Source organism: Hippoglossus stenolepis, chromosome 9 (genome assembly GCF_022539355.2).
Source record: "Hippoglossus stenolepis isolate QCI-W04-F060 chromosome 9, HSTE1.2, whole genome shotgun sequence".
Classification (NCBI taxonomy): domain Eukaryota; kingdom Metazoa; phylum Chordata; class Actinopteri; order Pleuronectiformes; family Pleuronectidae; genus Hippoglossus; species Hippoglossus stenolepis.
Genome location: NC_061491.1, coordinates 15310132 through 15331769, shown reverse-complemented (window position 1 = coordinate 15331769; position 21638 = coordinate 15310132). Strand labels below are relative to the sequence as shown.

At 41.9% G+C, this 21638-nt stretch overlaps 3 protein-coding genes across 3 annotated transcripts; 1 reads left to right on the top strand and 2 right to left on the bottom strand.

Annotated features, from left to right (window-relative positions):
- Positions 1-1586: 1586 nt before the first annotated feature.
- Positions 1587-9519, bottom strand: ube3b (ubiquitin protein ligase E3B). Its single transcript, XM_035165591.2, has 27 exons — positions 8823-9519; positions 8520-8688; positions 8252-8369; positions 8038-8097; positions 7842-7946; positions 7661-7757; positions 7474-7559; positions 7276-7358; positions 7040-7145; positions 6837-6957; positions 6560-6737; positions 6166-6332; positions 5875-6042; positions 5593-5764; positions 5393-5511; positions 5200-5314; positions 4967-5066; positions 4766-4885; positions 4491-4667; positions 4289-4399; positions 4044-4181; positions 3879-3944; positions 3736-3794; positions 3420-3602; positions 3061-3172; positions 2880-2972; positions 1587-2797 (listed from the first exon to the last, which is right to left on the bottom strand). Exons 2-27 carry the CDS (start codon positions 8678-8680, stop codon positions 2606-2608), a joined length of 3207 nt encoding a protein of 1068 aa, XP_035021482.1. The 5' UTR covers positions 8681-8688; positions 8823-9519; the 3' UTR covers positions 1587-2605.
- A 109-nt stretch (positions 9520-9628) lies between these two features.
- kctd10 (potassium channel tetramerization domain containing 10) lies at positions 9629-13328 on the top strand. Its single transcript, XM_035165596.2, has 7 exons — positions 9629-9722; positions 10639-10852; positions 10944-11113; positions 11472-11558; positions 11667-11719; positions 11828-12023; positions 12110-13328. The coding sequence occupies exons 1-7, from the start codon at positions 9720-9722 to the stop codon at positions 12326-12328; spliced, it is 942 nt and encodes a 313-aa protein (XP_035021487.1). The 5' UTR covers positions 9629-9719; the 3' UTR covers positions 12329-13328.
- Positions 13329-13627: 299 nt separating this feature from the next.
- On the bottom strand, positions 13628-21369 carry myo1ha (myosin IHa). Its single transcript, XM_035165592.2, has 31 exons — positions 21223-21369; positions 21036-21151; positions 20747-20945; positions 20560-20640; positions 19916-20095; positions 19731-19829; positions 19539-19652; positions 19390-19461; positions 19175-19294; positions 19027-19094; positions 18802-18907; positions 18630-18710; positions 18436-18527; positions 18077-18171; positions 17914-17960; positions 17604-17684; positions 16816-16921; positions 16611-16728; positions 16382-16495; positions 16217-16293; positions 16060-16128; positions 15892-15976; positions 15651-15813; positions 15484-15567; positions 15302-15395; positions 14772-14827; positions 14551-14686; positions 14393-14463; positions 14065-14162; positions 13879-13978; positions 13628-13768 (listed from the first exon to the last, which is right to left on the bottom strand). Exons 1-31 carry the CDS (start codon positions 21343-21345, stop codon positions 13742-13744), a joined length of 3072 nt encoding a protein of 1023 aa, XP_035021483.1. The 5' UTR covers positions 21346-21369; the 3' UTR covers positions 13628-13741.
- Positions 21370-21638: the final 269 nt, after the last annotated feature.

Genomic DNA, 21638 nt, shown 5'->3' with positions numbered 1-21638 from the left:
TGGGCGGGCTGCTCATGGTGCTTTATTCCGCAGCTTCAGGTTGACACAGCTCAGAATGTTGTTGTGGAAATCCTCACGACGCCGCTCACCTTGAGGACTCTCGCACGGTGCAGGGACCGAGCACAATGGAGAATACGACTCAGGAGTAAAATTCCTGATTGGGAAAGGTGCACGCTAAAGTCAGTTCTATAGCTTTGAACAAAGCCAAAGCATTTGATTTATTGTTTGATTTATTTCTTGTTAGAGCACATTGTCTACTTCAAAAAAGTTAGACATTTTTTTTAACAAATTGTCATATTTATTGTTAGTATTGTTGGTGAGTGACAGAACAGGGGCTCTTCAGGGGCCAATCAGATTTCAGCTGGGACCAGTACCCCCGTCCCCACCCCTGGATCCGCCCCTGACCCTCCCACACTCAATTTTTAGGTTGAATAAAGGGAATTTTCAGAGAAAGAAAGAAACACCAATTATGTGTAAATGATTTAAAGAAATGATTTATATAATACTGTTGTACATGATTTAACATTACAGGGGGAAAAAAGTATTTTACACATGGACAAATACATGGAAATCTCTTTTACAGCAACACACTTCATACAGTGCAGCCAGATTCAAAGACACTGAAAAAGAGATGAAAACTTTCACAGGCAGGGTGTGGACATTTCAGGATCATTTATTTTTTTTTGTACTAAAAATGTTGGATGACCAAAAATCTGCTTCAGCAGTCCACACTGGTACAATTTAAGCATAGCCTACTCTTGACATCATTTAAAACAGATGAGCGATCTCATCAGACGAGACACACGAGCTTGTGAGGTATCTTTCATCTTTTCTACTAAACACCACATTCAGTGTTGTTGTGAATCCATTCAGTGTTTCCACTTTTTTTTGCTTGAACAGATTAAAATGAGGAAAGCTGACGTAAGATCCTCCCGACTCAGTCAGATTGAAAAATAGCTTAATCGTATAAGTAGACTGAATTTTTTTATGATTTATGCTCATTAATGACAGAAAACGTTATTTGCATAATAAAGAACTTTTGATATTTTCTTAATTATTTTTTTAAGTTGCCATTGTCTTTCTGGTTAAACGACCAAAAAGTCTCTTCCTTGACTTTATGTTGGAACTGAACCCTGTGTAAAGTGATTTTTAGGCTTATTAGGTAACATTCACCCTCATGTCCCTTTTTCTCAAAGCTACAAATAACAGACATGTGTGCAAGATTCCCACCTAAAGGGAGCATCACATCGAGCAGTCACATTTGGTTGATGAACAGTCCATGACATCATGTTGAGAGGTTGTTTTTTTTTTACACCTCAAATTCTTTTCAGCATGGCTTACAAAGTCCACAGAGATAGGAAAGCATTGTGTTGAACCCTCCTCGGTTGATGTTGTCGTGGTTGCAGTGGTAGTACAGTGGTTGGGTTTCTGCGTGTGTTAGTAGGAGCAGAGAAGAAGTCCAGGTACATAGCCCCTGATTCTATGGCTTGTTTCCAATATACGTGGTTACTGGTTACAGCTGAAATACAGTCAGAATTGACAGCGAGAGACGGGGGTGGGGGCAAAACATGAGGCACTCAGCATTATTGAAAGGTGTAGTGATAAATCTTCTTCTTTACATTACGTACAAAGACTAGCATCTTCGATTGACGTTACTCTTCTTATTTTTGGAGCGTAGGTCAAGAACACAAGTGACATAAACATTTATCGGCTGCGTTCTGCTCAACTGAGCAGAGACAAAAAGACAAAATATTTCCAGTTCCAGAAGATCTTATCTGAATCAAGCATCAGATGACCAGATCTTCTTCTTTCGTGACAAGAGATCCTTTAACTGCTTCACCACAACTGAGGCAGATGTTTGGTTTTCAAAAGTACGAAGGACGAACAAACCAGCGGGTCAACAGTTCTCTCAGGTGCCTGCAGCGTCTTTTGGTGGGGGACGAAATGGAATGATGGGATTTTCTTGGAAAAGGGTCATAATGTAATCGACACACGGTTGCTGTGAGCCCCTCCTCTTTCCTGGAGGTTGAACTCGTGACATTGATTTGTCTTCCATTTATAAAAGATGCATTATGTTCCGCAAAACATTTTAAGACTCTTCCTACATCAGTTTAAAGTTGCTTGGATAATGGAGTCCAAACATGTAAGTATATTAACAATACATCGCTTGGTTTCACTCGAGGGAGTCGACCACGTGTCTAATGGCTTGCACTGCATCTGTATTGCTTTCCAGTTCACTTAAAATGGGAGTGTTAGTTCCGAGAATGATTCTGTTAAGCCTGAGAAACAGAGATCTAGCCACTATATATCCGAATTTCATCAAGTTAAATATACAACATATTGAGTTTCTGGAGTGGCAGGGGAGATGCTCAAAATTGGATTGTGCTGCAGAAACACCATCCCCTTAGATGTGAGCTGTACTAGAGCTGAGCTCGTCCAGTTTTAAAAAGACAAAAGGAGACTTTGTGGGTCCTTCATGAGTCCCCTTTTGTTTAGGTGATGACCCTTTGACGTGACAGGCTCCAGTCCAGGTAAGCCGAGCCTCTTGCGTGGTTCACACTGTTGAACCCAAGCCTCCTGTGCAGATTGTCCCGATGCAGCTGAGTTAGGACAGCTCAAAGCCTGTATTCATACTGATAGCATAGCGCAGCTTGTCACGCAGGATGCTCTTCTTGCTGTAGTTAGGCAGCTTGAGCAGGTTGAAGCATGTTGACGAAGTGGGAAGTCGACCACCGGGCTCCTTCTTGCGGATAGTGAAAAACCCCCGAAGAACACTGCCAAGGGTGTCTCCAGTGTCCTAGTCACAAGAGATGTTCTGTTAGTACAAACGTAGCACACTGAAGCCAGCTAGGACACAAACAGTTTGTAAGCGGAGTCACCTGATCATCTGAAACTTCCACACAGCGGATGGAGAAAGGTGGTTTGAGGTAGGCAAAACCGAGAAGAGGAGGCCTTGAACAGCTGGTAACAAACTGTCAAAACACAAAGAATACAAGACAACACTTGAACCAACTTGTGTTAGAAATAAAATCCTTTTGACTGTGACAAAGGACGGCTTACTTTAAGGAACATAGCCCTCTCGTCAGAGTTGAAGTCACTGGACATGATGTCCCACAGCCAGATGATGACACGATGGCTGCTGTGAAATCCTCCATAATACACTGTGTGTTTCCTGCGAAAGGGAAGAAAACAACAGAGATGAGCATTTCCAGCTGTTTCTACACACAGAAAGCACAGATGAGACAACTGATTTGGTAGAGACACATTGCTGAAGTTGAAGTGCATCGATCAGTCAAAGTTGAATTATAATGAATACTATTGTTGTGGTGAATCAGTACAGTGTGGGCCTAAATCAATTAAATGACATCATCCATGTTAGGAGACACGATGAAAGAAGACAATGACGAAATGTTACATACTTGAGGTCATCTAGATCAATCTCGGCATTGTCTCCCGAGACAAGGCGCTGAACCTCAGGCGTGGAGAACATGTGCAGCCACTCGGGGTTAATGATGCTGCGGAAGCCCCGAATGAAAGCTGCGGTTTGCTCTTTAATCTGCGTGTGCATCCGGAAGTGAGCCATGAGGTGGATGTAGCTGATCCTGCAGGATATGGTGTTGAGTTGAGGGCAGAAGTAGATGGTGATTTCATACATGGCAGCAAAAGGTCACCATTTTAAACTTAACATGGGTCAGCGTCCAACTAATCAATTCAATTAAATCCATATGTACATACTTGTTTTCATTGGTGACGATCATGGATTTCCCCCCAGGTATCAGCTCATGACAAACAAGCTGTAAGAGAACAGGAAAAGTAACTTTCCACCCTTTAACTTTATTCATTTATTTAAGTATATTTTCCATGTTTTCCATCTTTACCTGCCCCATGACATCCTCATCGTAGGATAACGTCAGGCCTAGATCCCCTACATCTCCATCATAGCGCTGAGAAATCAAATATGAAATTCTCACTTGATATTAGGGAACAAAATACGACAATGTGAGGTTGAGACGAGCAACTTCAAGTGTAATTTTTCTCCTGACCTTGATGGAAGTGAGGTTCTTGTAAAACTCTGAGTCCAGAGAAGGAAGCTCGTCAATGGAGCTATAGAAAGTGCTGTGGTGGTGACCCAAGACTTGACTGAGGAAGAAGGAGGCAAACGGGACGTCCACCACAATGCCCTGAATACACAGAGATAATAAAGATACAATCGTTCAAAAAAACACCTACAACACTACGTTCATAGTGAGAACAAGAAAAGAGAAATTTCGTAAGAGATTCAATGTACCTCGTAGACAGCTTTCCCGAGCATCTTTCCCACAAACTCAAACAGCTGCAAATGGTTCTCGTGGATGTAAGATGTGGGCGAAGGATAAAGCCTTTCATTTCCACTGGTGGTCTATGGATGAATAAATATCATATCATATGAAACAGTGTAATCAGAGTCAGCAGCCGACATGTGGGGGTTTGAAAACAGCCCACTGAATTACCTTGAACAGGTTGAGAGCAGGATTGAACACTTTCTTAATGATCTCCTCTAGAAATTCTTTGAAGACACCATCCTGGTCGATACCAGCCTCATCTACTCCCAAGTCATTCACAAACTTCACGCGAATGACGCCTTTTATAGAATTCGCTGGCAGCCGACGGAGCTGATCATATCCATCCTAAGAAGAAGGAAATAAGCATTGTTTTTGGTAAGATTGATATATTTATACTCTTTCAAAGTTTGCTCTCAAAATCTATTTTGCAATTTGTTTGTTACCTCTAACATCCGCGAGCGACGGATGGTAATATGGGTGACGTGTGGAGAAGCGGAGCTTGTTTCCACCAATCCTAAACTTTCCTTTTCCTTTGTTACGATGTTCCTGAACAGCAGCACCCTCTAAAATGCAGAGGAAGAGCATTTACACAACTGAAAAAGAAAATGACACCACATCAAATTCAAAGAATCCTGTTTACTCACGTTTTTATGTGGAACAACGTGTGGGATGTACTGCAGTAACAGCTGGGCTCTTTTCTTTCCCTTCTCCAGCTCTTGGAACAACAGGCTGGGCTTTAGGTCCCTAAACGCAACAGCAAAAAAGATGTAGCATTGATTCAAAGCATTGATCCCAAAGCAGCCTGTCCTGAAACAGAAGGCTGATGTGTTCAGTACATCTGTCAACAGCGGACTAGTGGTTCAGTGTTTGTATTTACTTGCGTAGCCAGTGGTCATCGGGGGTAAACTTTCGCCTGCAGTCTCGTTCGTAAAGCACCATCAGCCAGCCGTGAACACTGTGGAACAACTCCAGTTTCTCTCCCTTTGCATTTTCTATTAAAAACAAAACAGCTTTTCAGTAAAACAAAAAATACCCGTAGCTTTTAAGTTTCGGTGAGGTCACACACTTACCTAAGATCCCATCCCACACCATCTTGAACACAAATGTGTTCAGAAATGAGGAGATCGTGATGAGTTCCTCGATCTTGAAAGATGTTTGTTCTTCATAGACTTCAATGTCATCCAGAATTCTGTAACATGTTGACAGTACGTCAGAGAATGACACAGCATAACAGGGCATGTTATGCACAGTAAAAAAACAGTGACATTACGTGATGAGGTGCCGTGAACAGTCACAGAACAGCATGAGCATAGCTAAGAGCTGCTTGGACTCTTCGGTGTCATTGTTCAGACACTCCATGAAGAGTTTGAGGCCTCCCTGAGGACCCAGCTCACAGATGAAGGCCCACAGTTTGGGCAAAAGGTCATCAAGATGTGTCAGACCTGCAGGAAAAAAAAAATGTAATCTGCCATTTAAAAACTCCAAAACGAACATTCCAGGGACTTTCAAAATACTGTGTTTGCATAAAAGGAATCAAGCTTCTGATACTGACCGGTGAGTATCTGGAGGCGTATTTGTGTCAGTGTAGACAGAGCCGTCTGGTAGAGCACACAGATGCTGCACACTTTCTGAACTTCAGCTGAGTCGACTCGCTTCCCTCCGACTGGTTTAAGGATGTTTCTCACAGAGGCAGACTTCTGAAACGCTCGCTTGAAGAGGTCTGTCAACACAGGAAACACACAAGAGATGAAGAACCTTCAAGAAACTTTAAACCTTGTTTATATTAACTTACACGATTGTTCTTATTTTCAAATATTACAATAGCTTTGGGTTTATAACTCACTTTTAACTGGTAGATTGTTTTGTGATGTGCTCGGCTGCGGAGGTGGGGGGGTGGGCTCCTGACTCTCTAGCTTTTTAGAGAGGACGTCACTAAAGAGCGTTCGAATGACAGCAACACCCCACAGGTACTGAAGCTGTTTAGTGACTAGTGGCATTGACTCGTTCAGGCTGTGGAGAACGAAAGACAGAAGAGGTAGAGAGGAGACAACATCAGGTATATTTGACATTATTCTTTTAACAAAGAAAAAAATTATTCTTCCTTAGGAACCAATAGGCAGCTCGAGTAAGTCTATTAAATCATCTTTATAATCTAAACCTTGAAGTGTTATATTTGTGCAATATCTGAGAAGTTAAAAGGGGGTCCAACATATGTAAATAAATAAAGTTTTACTGACCCGTAATCTACAGTTTGTGAGAACCAGCCCAGGACAGGGTGCCAGTGGGTGAGGTTGGACTTCTTTTGGGACACATATCTCTGGCAGTAGGACAACATGTCAGTCAGGTCCTTCACGAAATGACCGGCCTCCTCTTCAAGGACTTTCTCATTGAGGAAACCCAAGTGAATTAGGTTGCCTGCCAAACATGAGACAGATACAGTCACAAGGGTAAAATTAGAAGACCAGAGATGAGACCAATGAAAGCGCATGTCCATATTTATCCAAAACACTTTACCAAGTAAGCAGAGCGTGTGGCTTCCCTCCAGACACACACAGATGTCTGAACACTGCTCTTCTCGGCTGAGAAACAAGATGAACTTCCGCAGGAGGCCGTGCGTCTGGATAGATACCATGCACTGCAGAAAAGAGAAGATTTTAAAGCGTCCGCTCTCATAGTTCAAATTATTATAAACGTTATATATACGACAAGGATTTTACCTCTGGAGTGAGCACGTTGAGGTGGGTCACGACAGCTGGAACTGACATGATGTGGATGAGGAATGATCTCAGCAGGTTATCTGAGAAGTGAGCCGCAATGACTGGCCTAAAAGTATTAGATGTAGTTAAAAGGAGAGCATGGATAGAATAGATATTACATATCTTCTGCAATGTATGCAACCCTGGAATATTCAGTTTTTGTAAATGTATTTACATCCGTGAAATCATCAGCCTACCTTAATGATAAAGTGAAGATAGCTGTTAGAGTGCCTTTGGACAGAGACGGTTTAGAACGAGCTAAGCCATTGGTCAGCAAGATCTAAACATGAAAAGTCAAAATGACATTCAATGTGTATTATTATAAAATGACAGCTGAATGGGTAAATAATTTCTTCATTGAATTTCTTGTTCAAACTGATTATGAGCTGCGTTACCTGAAGTATTGAATAAAATCCCTTTTGATTCAGATGCCCCATGATATTTTCACAGATCCTCATCAAAGCAGGTCTGAGAGCTTCTCCTAAAAATAATGAGGGAAAATATTATGTTATGCAGAAACCATGTCCGACAATAACAAAATATATGTTTTGAACATCAACCTCATCTTGACTGGAGACATACCCTTTCCTCGGACTATCCGCCAGGTGGAAGTGTCCGTAAAGGTCACCAGCATGGTGAGGTACAGCGTTACCAGTTTATTGTCCTGAAGAATGTCAGGCTGCAAATCAGAAAATACAGAGTAATATCATGTCCGCTGTATGAGTAGAGGAACACGTTTTTTCAGTTTGAAGTCAAGACTGACCTTTAAGTTTTTCAGTAGCTGACAGCAGGTCCACAGCACATCTTTGACCTGCTTGATCCAGGGGATGGTGAGGTCTTTGGAAAGAGCCAAGGACACGTACCAGACCTGAGAGACAAATGTGAAAACAGTCTCTGAGAAACTCATTACATACAAGAGGGGATACAATGTGAAAGAGGTAAAACAAGCAGACACTCACTTTAGGATCATTTTCAACCTCCATGCTGGCAAGAATAGCACGACAAAGCTTCTCGAACCTCTGTGTGATGTAGAAAAATAGAGTGAATAAAGTCAAACAGGAAAAGAATACAATTCAGGCCTGTCCCCACATTAGATGAGGATTAACAGGCAATTAAAATTATTATAAATGTGGACTATCTTGAACTTGTTACTAAGCACAGCTGGTAACTCACCATCTTATCCTCCAGGCGATATACAAAAAGTAATTTCCGGGAAATTTTGAAAATTGAAAGTGCATTTCGTTTCGGCGTCCCGGGTTCAGAAGCTTGAAAATAGTCATCCACCTCTTTCCTGGGGAGTCACAGGAGCACAGATCCAACGATCATGCACAGAGAATAATAATAGTTCCACTTGACATGTTCTCAACAAACATACCAAACTCAAAGCTCTTCAGACCACAGATGACTGGGGAATCAGCAATACAACCAGAAAAGACGCTACCTTATTTGCTTCTGGAGTCTGCAGCGACAGAGAAACCTCCGGACCAGAGCCTGGATGTTGGTGGCCGACTTCTCCTTGTCCTTCTGCCCCCTCCTCTCCTCCCTGGCCTGCCTGGCTTTGTCCAGGAACTCGGACTTGGAGATTTGAGGTACACTAAACATTGTGCACCCTAGAAAATAAGAATCGAAACCTCTTATAAACTCATAATCCACCTGCTTGTGCTGATAACATTTGGACAGATACTGCAGCCTGTGGTAAAACAGCATCCTCACACTGTTTTGATTGAACACTATGGGGAATTACCTTCGATGATCCTCTAGTGGAGACTCTGTCCGGCCTTTAGCCTCCCCTGCAGCTATACCCCCTCATACATCGGCTTCTCCTTGAGAACCGAGCTGCTTGGACAGCGGCTGAATCCTGGAGACTAACTTGTCATCTCTGTGGAAGCAGCGACGTAGTAAAGATGGAGCTGGGTCAGCTAGCTCACGGGGCTAGCTCCACTTCGTCACCGGTCGGCTCGGTGCTTCCTCCAGGAGAATCTTTACAAACTCATTTCATGACACTTATCACCCCCGCGGGGTAAGAGTCGCTCCTGTATCGGTGACAGCCTGAAAAACCGAGGGAACACACCGTTTCGAAATGTAAACAATGAGAGGGGATCCGTACATTGACTGCAGCCATTAATCCCGTGTGTCGCATTAAATGATTCCGGGTAGTGTTTTTCCTTCATGTACTAACCTTTAAATTAGAATATAAATCTCGAAACGCTACAATAACCAACAAGCTGTCTTTATCTGTGTCTTCTCTGCAGCAAATGTCAATTTTACATGTTGTATTAAGCTCAGAATGTGGGTGTTTTCGGAGAGGGACTGTTTTTACTGTTGCTCCTTCGGCAGCGGAAACGTGCAGGCTAAGGCTAAAAATAATTCGAGCTAATGTTTAAACGCGTGAACTAAAAACCGAATTACAGAAAGTGAACTGAAGTAAAGTGCTGCGTCGCTACTTTAGTCTCGTTTCACTCGTCTTGATCACTGTCAAACTCTCTGGAACCTTTAGCACAATTCTGGTGAAATGTCCCTTTAAACGGCGCACAGGAAAGGTGACGTGATTTTCATAACTGCGCAGCGGCGGACCGGAAGGAAGTGGGTGTTAGCTGGCTGACGTTAGCGAGACATATTTACGAAGTCGGCTGCGGCTTCTATGGTAACTATACTTGTGTTTTTATCAAACAACTAGCGACAAAACACCACCGACGACACACACAGACAGCCACTGCAACAGCCGGCGACGCAATACATGTATTTTCTGCCAAATGTGTAATAATACAGCTAACTTTAGTCAATGCTAACTAGTTAGCTCGCTAATTAGCCGTGCTAGGGACAATTGAATTATGATTGACTGGGTGTAGATAGACTGGTGAACTTTACACAGAGAAATAAAAGCTGTAAACAGTCGTAGATGTGTCGTCCCGCTCCTTATTGGCGCTTTGAAGTCGAACGCAACCTTATAATAAGTGTGAAGCGGTGTTTTTGAATGCTCTCTGCCCAGTCGGTCTTATTTTAAAGCTTTATCACGACAAGCTGAGCCGGAATAACATCGTTAGGAGACATAACAGCCGTGAAGTTCAAATCCCCCAAAGAACATGCAACTGTTTTAACCTCGTTGATTTGTGTCAACAGTAGCATCCGCTTCCATGTCGGTCATAGAGTTGGGAAAGTCTCGCTAATGAAATGCACGCGTCACTTCATGTTTTCATTATTTTGTCTTTTACTGTATTTTTTTAACAACCTTGCTTTGATCTTACTTATTGTAACTGTTGAGCAACACTGGACAACATGTTTTCTGTATCAGAACATGGACACACACCATTATAAAAATACAACTTTATTTGTTAGCTTACTTTGAAAAGTTAGTTGATTAGTAACAACATATGGGTTCTTGAGTTTCACACAGTTCTGCAAAGCCACAAAATGCTGAGCCAACAATGGGTCACAATTTTTTGTATTTACTTGAAAATAAAAGTTACACTTATCTAAATTATTTTTTTAACCAGCTAATCCAGTGAGATATTCGCCCTGAGCCAGGTGTCGGTTCATCCTCTTTATATTCTCTGTTCCAGGAAGAGATGTCAGGAGAGAGTGTGGTGAGCTCGGCAATGCCTGCAGCTACAACCCGGACTACGTCCTTCAAGGGCTCCAGCCCCAGCTCTAAGTATGTGAAGCTAAATGTGGGTGGGGCCCTGTACTACACTACAATGCAGACACTGACCAAACAGGACACAATGCTCAAAGCCATGTTCAGTGGCAGGATGGAGGTCCTCACAGACAGTGAAGGTGAGATGTTGCTGAAAATTATGTCATCATAAGCAGGGTTCTCTAGCTGTGATCTATAACTAAGTAATCCTCCACTGTTTTGTGTTTATAGGTTGGATCTTGATTGATCGCTGTGGGAAACATTTTGGAACGATCCTCAACTATCTTAGAGACGGAGCCGTGCCGCTCCCAGACAGCCGGCGGGAAACTGAGGAACTGCTCGCTGAGGCCAAGTATTACCTTGTCCAGGGCTTAGCTGATGAATGCACGGCTGCCTTGCAGGTATCAACACTTCAGAGGGCTCTCAGTTAGGCAGAGAAATATATTAATATATTGTTTAATAAATTGTTTGGCTATTTTGAAACTGAATCTTATTTTGAATATAAACATTTTTAATGAACCAATAAGATCATATTATGATGGGCATAAAATAAGTGCAAATAGTGTTTTAAGTCAGTCTACGTAACATTTCGTAGTGACAGTTGATAACTTAAACAATGATGAGAGTTGCATATCCTTCATTACCTATGTCACTTTGTGCCACCAGGTGGCTTCCTTTCTCTTATTACCTCCTGTATGCTGCAGTTTGGCAGGTGAAAACTTTTTTAATGGTGATTTTTTTCTTTTTTTTCTTCCCCAGAACAAAGAAACTTATGAACCTCTTTGTAAAGTGCCTCTGATGACATCATCTAAGGAAGAGCAGAAGCTTATTGCAACATCAAATAAGGTATAATATGTTTTTTTTTACATTTTGTATTTAATTTCTAGTGTTTCAATTTCAAGGAAAGACTCATTTGATTTCTATTTAAAAACTCAAAATTCCTTGTCTTCACAGCCTACTGTCAAACTTCTGTATAACAGAAGCAACAACAAATATTCATATACCAGGTGAGTTTTCTTCAACTGATATCAGGAACTAATATGTCTAATTTCTGAAGGAACATCGTGAAATCCTGCTGGTTGTGTTAATGACTGTCTATCTCCAACCCCTTCCAGCAATTCCGATGACAACATGCTGAAAAATATTGAGCTATTTGACAAGCTGTCCTTACGTTTCAACGGGCGAGTCCTTTTCATCAAAGATGTGATTGGAGATGAGATCTGTTGTTGGTCATTTTATGGCCAGGGGCGTAAGATTGCTGAAGTTTGCTGCACGTCCATTGTTTATGCCACAGAAAAGAAGCAGACAAAGGTGAGTGTATATCCATCAGTTTGTTAATATGTCCACTCTTTTAGGTTGTTTCTCTCTTATCTCTCATGTAACACCATCTCTCTTAGGTTGAGTTCCCTGAGGCGCGCATCTATGAGGAGACCCTGAACATCCTTCTGTATGAGTCCCACGATGGGAGGGGTCCAGACAATGCCCTGCTGGAGGCCACAGGAGGTGCTGCAGGACGATCTAATCATCTGGATGAGGACGAGGAGCGAGACCGAATTGAACGAGTTCGTAGGATTCATGTCAAACGACCTGATGACCGCACACACCACCACCAGTGACCCGCCTCCTTTGACCCGTCAGCCTGTGTCTCGGACCCTGGACAGTCTTTGCACCACGCTTGTGCCTTACAACACCCAGCGCCTCTCGCTCTCTCTCATGCTCACTCTCACACTCTTATTTTATCAGCTTTCTCTAGGAGACTACTATGAGATGAGTCATACAACAGAGTGCAGTGGTTAAGTGATTTTGTGTTTGTTTGTGTGTCCACTTGTCCTCTTTGTTGAGTGGTCGACAGGCTGTTGTGATCGTTATGATTACTCCTATCATTGTTTTCTGCTCATGTGCAATGAAAACAAAAAATATATTGTCAGTATACATTTGTTAATTGAGGCGTGAACTAGATTACATCTAGGAGAACAATAATTATATTGAGTAAGCAGCTAAAAATTAGTGTATATAATTTTTACTTTCCTTGTGGTCCTGACGGGTCCACTGCAACAGCAGTGGATGAAGATGTTGAACACAATGAGGCCACATGGTGGCACTGTTTTACTCTTAGAAGATGTTTTCAAGGCTATTTTGTAGCCTGCAGATACTAGCAATTAAACCTTTTTAAAATATAATTTTTTTGATATATGTAAGATATCACAGGTGGATGCAACATTTTACTGTAGTGCTTCTGCCACATTTACTTTAACAATATGCATTTCCCCTTCACTAAATGATTATTATTCTCAGTGGAGGAAACTTGAGCTGTGTCCTGAGGTGTTAAATGTACTGGGTTGATTGAATGATGGATGCTGAGGTTGAAGTGAATGACTGTTACCAGAGATCTACCCGGCAGGAAGGGAATCCTGTCTACAAGCTTTTTAACAGGGAGAGAAATTAGACCTGTCCTTCGTCGCTGCATTCATCGGAGAATGTCCTGTTTGCACACAATAGGTTTAAGTTGAAATATGTCTAACAATCACCCTACTTGTAGTTCTGTTGCACAGAAGTGACCATATATGTATGTTTTATATTTATATCTACTTTATCACAAATAAATTTTTACAACCATTCTGTTTTAAATTCTCAAATTATGACACATGGCTAAAGTTTCAACAGCAGAATGAGACGGTCTTTTCAAGCTGTTTATGAGTGAAGCTCAAGAGTGTCTTGTGAGAGTTTTGCATTGTGTTGATTTACACTCCAGTGTCAACCCTTGTTTTCAACTTTAGTGCAAAAAACAACGAAGATAAAATGATGGTGAAACTAACCTTTCATTGCAATTTAATATTCTTTGGTGAAAAATGACTTTTGTTCACTACTGTGAGTGGATGAAAAACAAAGATGGAATTGTCCAACAAACGAGTTTATCCAGGGTTTGTAAAGTGCAGCTCTTTCTGCTCAGGCGCAGACATGTTGATCTTCCCTTTAGGGGTCTCCTGATGAAATATGCAGAGGCTTCTTGTGTGTCTCCTCCTCACATGTTACCGTACCCGAGCCCGAGTGGTAACCTGCAGAGAAACACAGTTTGTTTCAAAGTGATGTCTCCTCATCTGCAGATTCAATTCAGATCAGAGCGCATCAGTACATAAATTCTTCATCATCACCGGACTCAACTCACCACCATGAGGTGTCCGTTCTTGGCCTTGTACACCATGGGCTCCGGTCCAGTGCTGAAGTCCACAGCACTCTCTTTCCCTGGCTGGGTTTCAATCTTGATACTAAGAATCAGGGCAAACAAGTGGATAGAGTCACATATCAAATTTAATTCAATTGAGATTCCTGTCTGACTTAGATACACACTCACCTGCCCTGAACCACTTTGATCACGTTTTGTTTGTTAGCAATGGCACCAAGTTTGGTCAAAAACTCAAACAAGTGGTCACACTGCATCACCAGGTCCCCCTGAAACCACCACAGAATAAAAGAATAAATAGAAAATGTCATTTTCAAGAAACTGAAAATCTGTGAGGAAATTTTCTCTACATATCTGAACTTTCTTCTCTGTTAATTAGTTAATAAGTTTGATTTGATCCGCATAGATCAGATCACTCAGATTTACAATATAAATAGTTTTTACTATGAATAAGAATTATTTCTGAAAATCCTGAGTATCTGCTGTATATAACACATACCTTCTGTTTGGGGTCCTCGCATGTTATGTGGAAAACAACGGTGCCATCAGTCAAATTACTGACTGAAATACCTGCAGTGAGTGAAGAACATGTTTAATCACACCTCAAAACCTCCCTGATGCTGAAGTGTAAAGTGTGGACCATCGTGTTGATGTGACCTTTGAGGACGGTGTAGAGGACTCTCTGAGTGATCTTGGCCTCATCCACCACGTAGGCAGCCGTCTGGGTGAGGATGAGCTGTCGAGGCCTCGGCTTGAAACCGTTCCTGTGATACTTAACTACCGGGACAGTGTACTGCACAAACACAGGATACAACACAGTGAGGCGTGTTGGACGTGATGCTGTTTTTCTCATTGGGTGTAAGATGACAGTTTATTACCTTGATGCGCTCATTACGAATCAACTGCAGGACCTTCGGGTTTATGTCTTGTTCACCTGGAGATATTAAACGATGCAAAAACAATAGTTGAAAACGTATCACTTTTAAAGTAATAAATGGCCTCGCTTCTAACTGCATCAGGGACTAATTAACCCTCTATGTGCCGGGCGTTCACTTAGATCTATGAATAGATCTGTTGGTTATTCCCGGATCACTAAGGGTGATCGGGCCTTTGCCCCAAAACTGTGCAGCAGTTTACCGATTGAGATCAGACAGGAAACATCATTTGTGTCTTTTAAATCTGCTCTTGAAGCATTGTAAGCTTTTATGAATGTTTGACGTATTATTTTATTCTCCTTTGTTTTACGAACTGTTTATCTTTCCCTTGGTCTGATTGCTGTTCTTTTAATCTCCATTTTTCCTTTGTATCTGTGTGCTATGGAAAAGTGCTGTATAAATAAAGGTTAGCATTATATGAATATTATTGTAGAATAAAATGGAATTGTGCAGACAGAATATCTGATACTTACTGATTCTGGTGTCTAAGAAAGGCAAAGCAACACTCTGTGGATAACTGTCCTTTTTCCCCTTGAAGAGGGAGCTGGTGACAAGTTTCAGTTGAAACTGAGGGGATGAAAAAGAAAGTCAATCTCTCTAGAAACAGAACCTGTGATGATCCAGTTTCATGCAGCACGTGCAACATGGGAGATACCTGTGCTTTCTTCTGGGGTGTGATTCCCCTCACATACTTCCGCACCATGAGGCGGTAGTGAAGCGTACGCAGGGTCTCTGATGCCTGACAAGAACAGAAACGTGCACAAAATGAAATGTCAGCATGTCTTGTATCTGTTTGGCTGTGAAAGTGATGAACCAGTTCACCTCTTTGACCACAGCTGGTGGAGTTAACCAGGAGGTTTTATCCAAAACGGTCTTTGGCAGATTGGCTTTGAGTCGGTTCAGGTAACTCTGCCTCACAAAGACCAGGTACTCTGAGTTATCCGTGTTCTTAGCCTCTCCTCTGGTCATGTAGCCTTTAATGAATCTGAAACAGGTTGTTAAATGTTAGATTATCAAATAACAGAGGGGGAGCTGCGGGATGATGATCTCTCTTCTTTCTTACTTCTTGATGACTTTCACAGCCCAGGCTCTCTTCTCTCTCTCCTTCCGGGCCTGCACTCCTCTCCAACAAGTTTCAATCTTAGTGGCTGAGGATGTGAAGAAGATAACAGAGGGTGTGTGATTGCAGAATGCTACGTCCCCCGTCGAGATCATGTGCTGTGAGACCTACCAGCTTCTTTTTGTTTCTTGAATTCTCCTTTCGCCCTGTACCCTTTGTATTTGGCCTGGAGTCTTGTCGCTGCAGATTCAGAGCATTAAGCTGGATCATTGTGCAGGTATAGTGATGAGCTGTGATGAAATCGTTTTTAGAGCTGATTTGCACTCACCTAGTTCATGTTTACATCTCTCATAAGCATCCTCTGTGGCATAAAGTGTCCTCGGGTGGCGGATGAATATTTTTGTTCTAAAACAAATGAGGGTTAAAAAAAAAGCTGTCGGTTACTCCTGGTTTAAAGTGCATTTGCTCTGTTGTAACTAGGAAGTGTCCTCACCGCCCCATTTTGTATTCATTTGGCAGGTAGCCCAGATGTTGAATCAGCACCTCCACTCCGTCAGCGGGCACTCCTCTCCAGTGAGGCCAGGTGGCCGGGCACAGCGGTTTGTATCTGTGAGAAACAGCAACAGCCCACACAGGATGTTTTAAATGAAGCAGAAAAAAGGAAGAACTCAATTCAACAGGTTCTTTAATTAAAAAAAACAAAGTCCTGTGCTCCGTCATACCTCTTCAAGAACACCTCATATTTGCGTCTGTACGCGAAACCCGCTCGTCTGACCCTGAGGTGCTCCATCAGGCCCAGGTACTTCACCTGGTGTCTGATCAGTGCTTCGTCAAACTGACCTGTGAGTTTATGAGTGAGACGAGGATCAAATTCACACGACTCCTTCATGTAAACAAAACAGCTAAATGTGCTTCTCCATCAAGTACCTGGCTGTTTGGACTCATTGGATTTAAGACAGCGTATGTACCAGGCCTCCTTAGCCATGAGGATCTCTGTCAGCTTCAGCAGGCTGCTCTTAAACTGGGTCGCCACCTACAGACACAACACCAGGGACGTAATCCCCAACAGTTCATCTGTCAGATCCATATGGCTCAATGATGACACAGGCCCTCTGCCACTGACTTGAAACTGAAAGAATGACTTGTCTTTGTCTCGGGGGTCACTCCAGATAATCCAGACCATTTACTAATTGGTTTCTTCTCATTTGTAATCTCTACAGTGTACTAGAGCTCGACCAATATAGATTTTGGGTTCCTATGCCAAAACCGATATTAGTGGGTACAAATTTCTGATACTGATGTATTGGCTGATATATTAAAAAAAATTGGCAATGATTCCTAGGATGTAATTTTCAATCCTTCATTAAAAAAAAAGAAATGTAATTGCAGCTTGATATTTTACAGTTTAAACATAAACTATATCCTTATTAACTATAAATAAAAAGATCTGAATACTTGAATTAAGAAAATAAACATAATTTAAAAAATGTAAAATGTATAACTTTATATTGTACACATATTTTCTCTGAATACATTGCAGTGTGTATCACATGTGTGCTGTGTTGGCTTCAGTCCTTTCTTCAAGGCAAAGATAATTTGTAAGCTTGCACATTTTTCAGATTTTTATATAGCACATAAATCGGAGCTATAGCAAAGTATTGCTAATAATATATTACATAGGAAGATATGGAGGGAGAAATCTAATTAGCACTCACTGTTTCTGGTCTCCGCCTGCTGTCTAGAGCCATGGTGGAGAAGCACTCTCTGACTATGGCATTTTTAGACTGACACATCAGCTATGAGAAGGTGTATAACACACACACACACACACACACACACACACACACACACACACACACACACACACACACACACACACACACACACACACAACACACACACAAACAACAAAAATATTTCAAGTTTCCATTTGCCATTTCCCTCTTGCTTCATTTTCACTTCAGGAGCTAAATCTCAGCTTATTTTCTGTCTCACATGTTATAAAGTAGAAAACTGTTGACTCACGTCTTTTATGTTTCTGTATAACAGGTCGTTATTTTTGTCCAGGAAACCTAGAACATCACAGTGAAATAAAAACAAATACATCAGGAGTCATGGACTGTTTCTGAGCTGAAACTGAAAAAAAGATTTAGACGTTTGAGGCCTCAGATTGGGATTCCTTTTTTACCCACAACACAGTAGGTGACCTCCCCGGCATAATGCAGGAGACGGAAATCTCCCCTCTCCAGAGTCTTACGTGTCACTTTGTCGGCCAGTTTGTGCCTGAAAAGAGGTGGAGAGAGACGGAGGGATGAAGAGTGAGAGGCGAATCCTAATCCTCCATCTCTATCGGCTCACTGTCGGCTCACTCACCAGTCACACGGTGAGCAGGACCATGATACTCACTCAGTGTCATTTAGATGTATTTAATTAAACAACTGCTTCATTATCAAATGTGACGTGATACATGGTATTCATAATCTCTGTTTAAGATTTGTTTATCCAGAGAAAATGTCAATACTCTCTTGCAAATTGAAGTCAACTCACGTGACAAAGTGCGGGTGACTTCCCATCTTATCCTCCAGTCTTTCGAGGAAGGTGAGATCTGTGGCTTCTCCTGGTCTCAGACACTCCTCATCCTGCAGGAGAGTTATTTCACACAGTTTCACAATATTTTATGGTTACAGTTTATTTAAAAAGCGGCTGGTGAGGCTTTCAGTTCGGTTTCAGCGAGTACAAACCAGTATGGATATGATTCCTCTGTGTTTCTCCTCAACCAGATCGCAGATGATCTTATTATTGAAGAATTGTACCGGCTCCCACTGGGGAAAGGTCCCAAAAACAGAAAGTGAATGAAAATCTATATAATGCAAATGAATGTGAAAACACCTTTTTCCGGGTGGTCAGGATTACCTCGATATCCTCCGCTTCGTATTCCTCCTGCTCAGACTTGAGTGTCAACTGGATAAAAAGTTGCTGCAGCTTCTCGTTGCAGTAGTTTATACAGAACTGCTCAAAACTGCAAAAACAAAAAAACGTCTCAGTTTGAATATCCAGAAGTGGAACCATTTTTTCTTGAATAATTCTTAAAACCGTAACATTAAATTGTGTTAAAATGTATGAAAATGGCTGAAATACCTGTTGACATAGAACACCTCAAAGCCATAAATGTCCAGAAGCCCTATTACAGTCTTTCTTGTAGCGTCCTGGCAGAAAAACAGTTAGGATACAAAGTCATCTTCATTGGTTCAGTTTGTCATCTGTCGCCTGCTCTTCCTCTTCTCACCTTGTTCTCCATGGACTCGTTGATCCTGTTGACCAGCCAGGTGAAGGTCTGTCCGTAGATGGCTTTAGCCAGGGCATCTCTGGCGTAGATGGCGTGATCGATTGTGAACGGGCTGAGGACCTTTCCACAGATACAGAATCGTTTTAAATAGAACTTTAAGTTTAAGAATTTTAAATATAAACACTGTCTTCTGATGAATGAAACCAAAGGACCACCTGATCTGTATTGGCCTCGATCTTCCTGTATGTCAGTCCCTCTTGCAGAGTCTGAGCATCAACCCCGAGTAGCTGCAAGAAAACAAACATTAAATGAGTTTCGTCTTTGACTTTTTATAACGCTGCCACACATTGTGATATTTTCTTACATTTGAGACCCAGCGCAGCGCTGCGTTGTTGTTCAGGAGGGCACGGCCTTTACTGTCAGGGTCAAACTCAATGTTCCCCAAATGGAGGACACTCGCAACTATTCCAAACAAGTGCTGCACAGACAAAAAAAAAACATTTCAAACATGATGCAAAAACTGCAGGGTCCCAGTGAGCAACAGCATCCAACTCACATTAGTGTTGATCTCGTCGATGCTGATGACCTGCAGTGCATTTTTGACAGTTTTCCATTCGTTCTTGTCATTAATGGAGGACACAATGGCACACTCTCCCTGTCAGAGAGAGTAAACAACATAATGACAAAGTGTACGGGTGTCTCAGCTAATTCATCACACCACGATCACGGTGATGTTAATACCTGGGTAAGATACTTGTAGTGCTGGCAGTCTCTCTCCAGGCCCAGCTGGTGGAGCAGGTCGTCCTCTCCTCCCTGCACCAACTGGTAGAAGATGTGGAAGTTTCTCTCCCCGTGATTCTGGTGCACCACCCTCGACTTCTCCAACAGGTAGTTCAGGATGTGGCCTCCGACTGCTTCCCCCTAGAGGCATCATCATCCTAAAGACAGCAGCTCTACAACTTGCAAAAAAACACACAGCCTATGGTACAGTGGCCCGGTTGAAAATAGTTTTCGAGGATAAAGTATGATTTTTTAAAAAACTACTTTTCCAGGACTATGAAAGAAAAGTTGTTGCTCATATTGTTTTTTGATGTAATTCTATTGGATTAACAAATTGATCCTTTGACTTCTACAATTTAACCCTAAAGTCAATTTAGGCTTCTAATTTGAAGTTAAACTAAAATAAATTTGAGAAACTTAGATTCTCATTTTAATTTCGCACATTTCAACCATCCACAAGTTCGCAAAAGTACCCAAAGTATAATTTCTCCTTATTTTTTATCGTATTTCTTTGTCATAACATTCTTCATTCTTAATTTTCCTATATATAGTTTACTGAAATTGTTCTTGGAGGCACTTGTGTGAATCTGCCACCTGACGTTTACCTCACTGTCAAACTGAATGTCCATATACTTCCCAAACCGACTGGAGTTGTCGTTTTTCAGTGTTTTGGCGTTCCCAAAAGCCTGCAGGAAAACACACAAACACAACCATATCACACAGAATAATTAATGTCAGCATGTCCTGCTTTTTGGTTTGTCTTTACAATGATGTCACAGGAAGTGGTCAGACCTCGAGGACAGGGTTGGACATGAGCATTTTGTCCCGTACTGTGTTGAGCAGAGCGGTGCTCGGACAGCTGACGGCGTAATACTGCAGAATCTTCTTGGAGGCCTCAGTCTTTCCGGCTCCGCTCTCACCAGAGATGAGGATGAAGTGATTGTTGAACTCTGTCAGCATGGTGTGATAAGCGTTGTCTGCCAAGGCGTAGCTGCAGGGAGGCAAAACAAATCATATTTCTTATATCAACCTTGGTGCATTGCACATGCACCCTCATATTCACATTATAGATAATACTCACATGTGTGGTGGAAGCTCAAAAAAGTTGACACCCATGTAGAGATCCATCTGTTTGCTATTGTACATGTCCAGCTCTTTATAAGGATTAACAGACACTAACAAAGTGCCGATGTACGTCTAAAAGAAAGAGTTAAAAGTTATATATATTTACTGTGAAAGTGCACATCAGGGTTTTACTACAGACTCACATATATGAGATCCTTGCTGAAGCGTTTCTTGAGGTTGCTTAGGAAGGCCTCCTCTGTGGTTTCATCCAGGAGGACAAAATCCTGGATTCCCACCCGGTCCCTGGCAGTCAGGGCGCCCTCCATGTCCAGCTGACCCTGAGCAACAGGTCGTATCAACCATTAGTGACCTAGATCCACAGCCTCAGTGCAGCAGGAGTGAGTTTAAAATGCTGGTATTTAGCACCATTATCTGCAGATTTTTATATTTCTAAAACACATGTGTGCATCCAGTTCTTCATAGTTATAAGTTTGAGATAGGGAGAGATAAAAACTTTAGAATTGTGTGTATTTATCACTGAGAGTAATTCAGAATTTAAGAGGAAGCAGACCTCTGCCAAAGTTACTATAACAAGTGCAACACACGTTTGCATGCATAA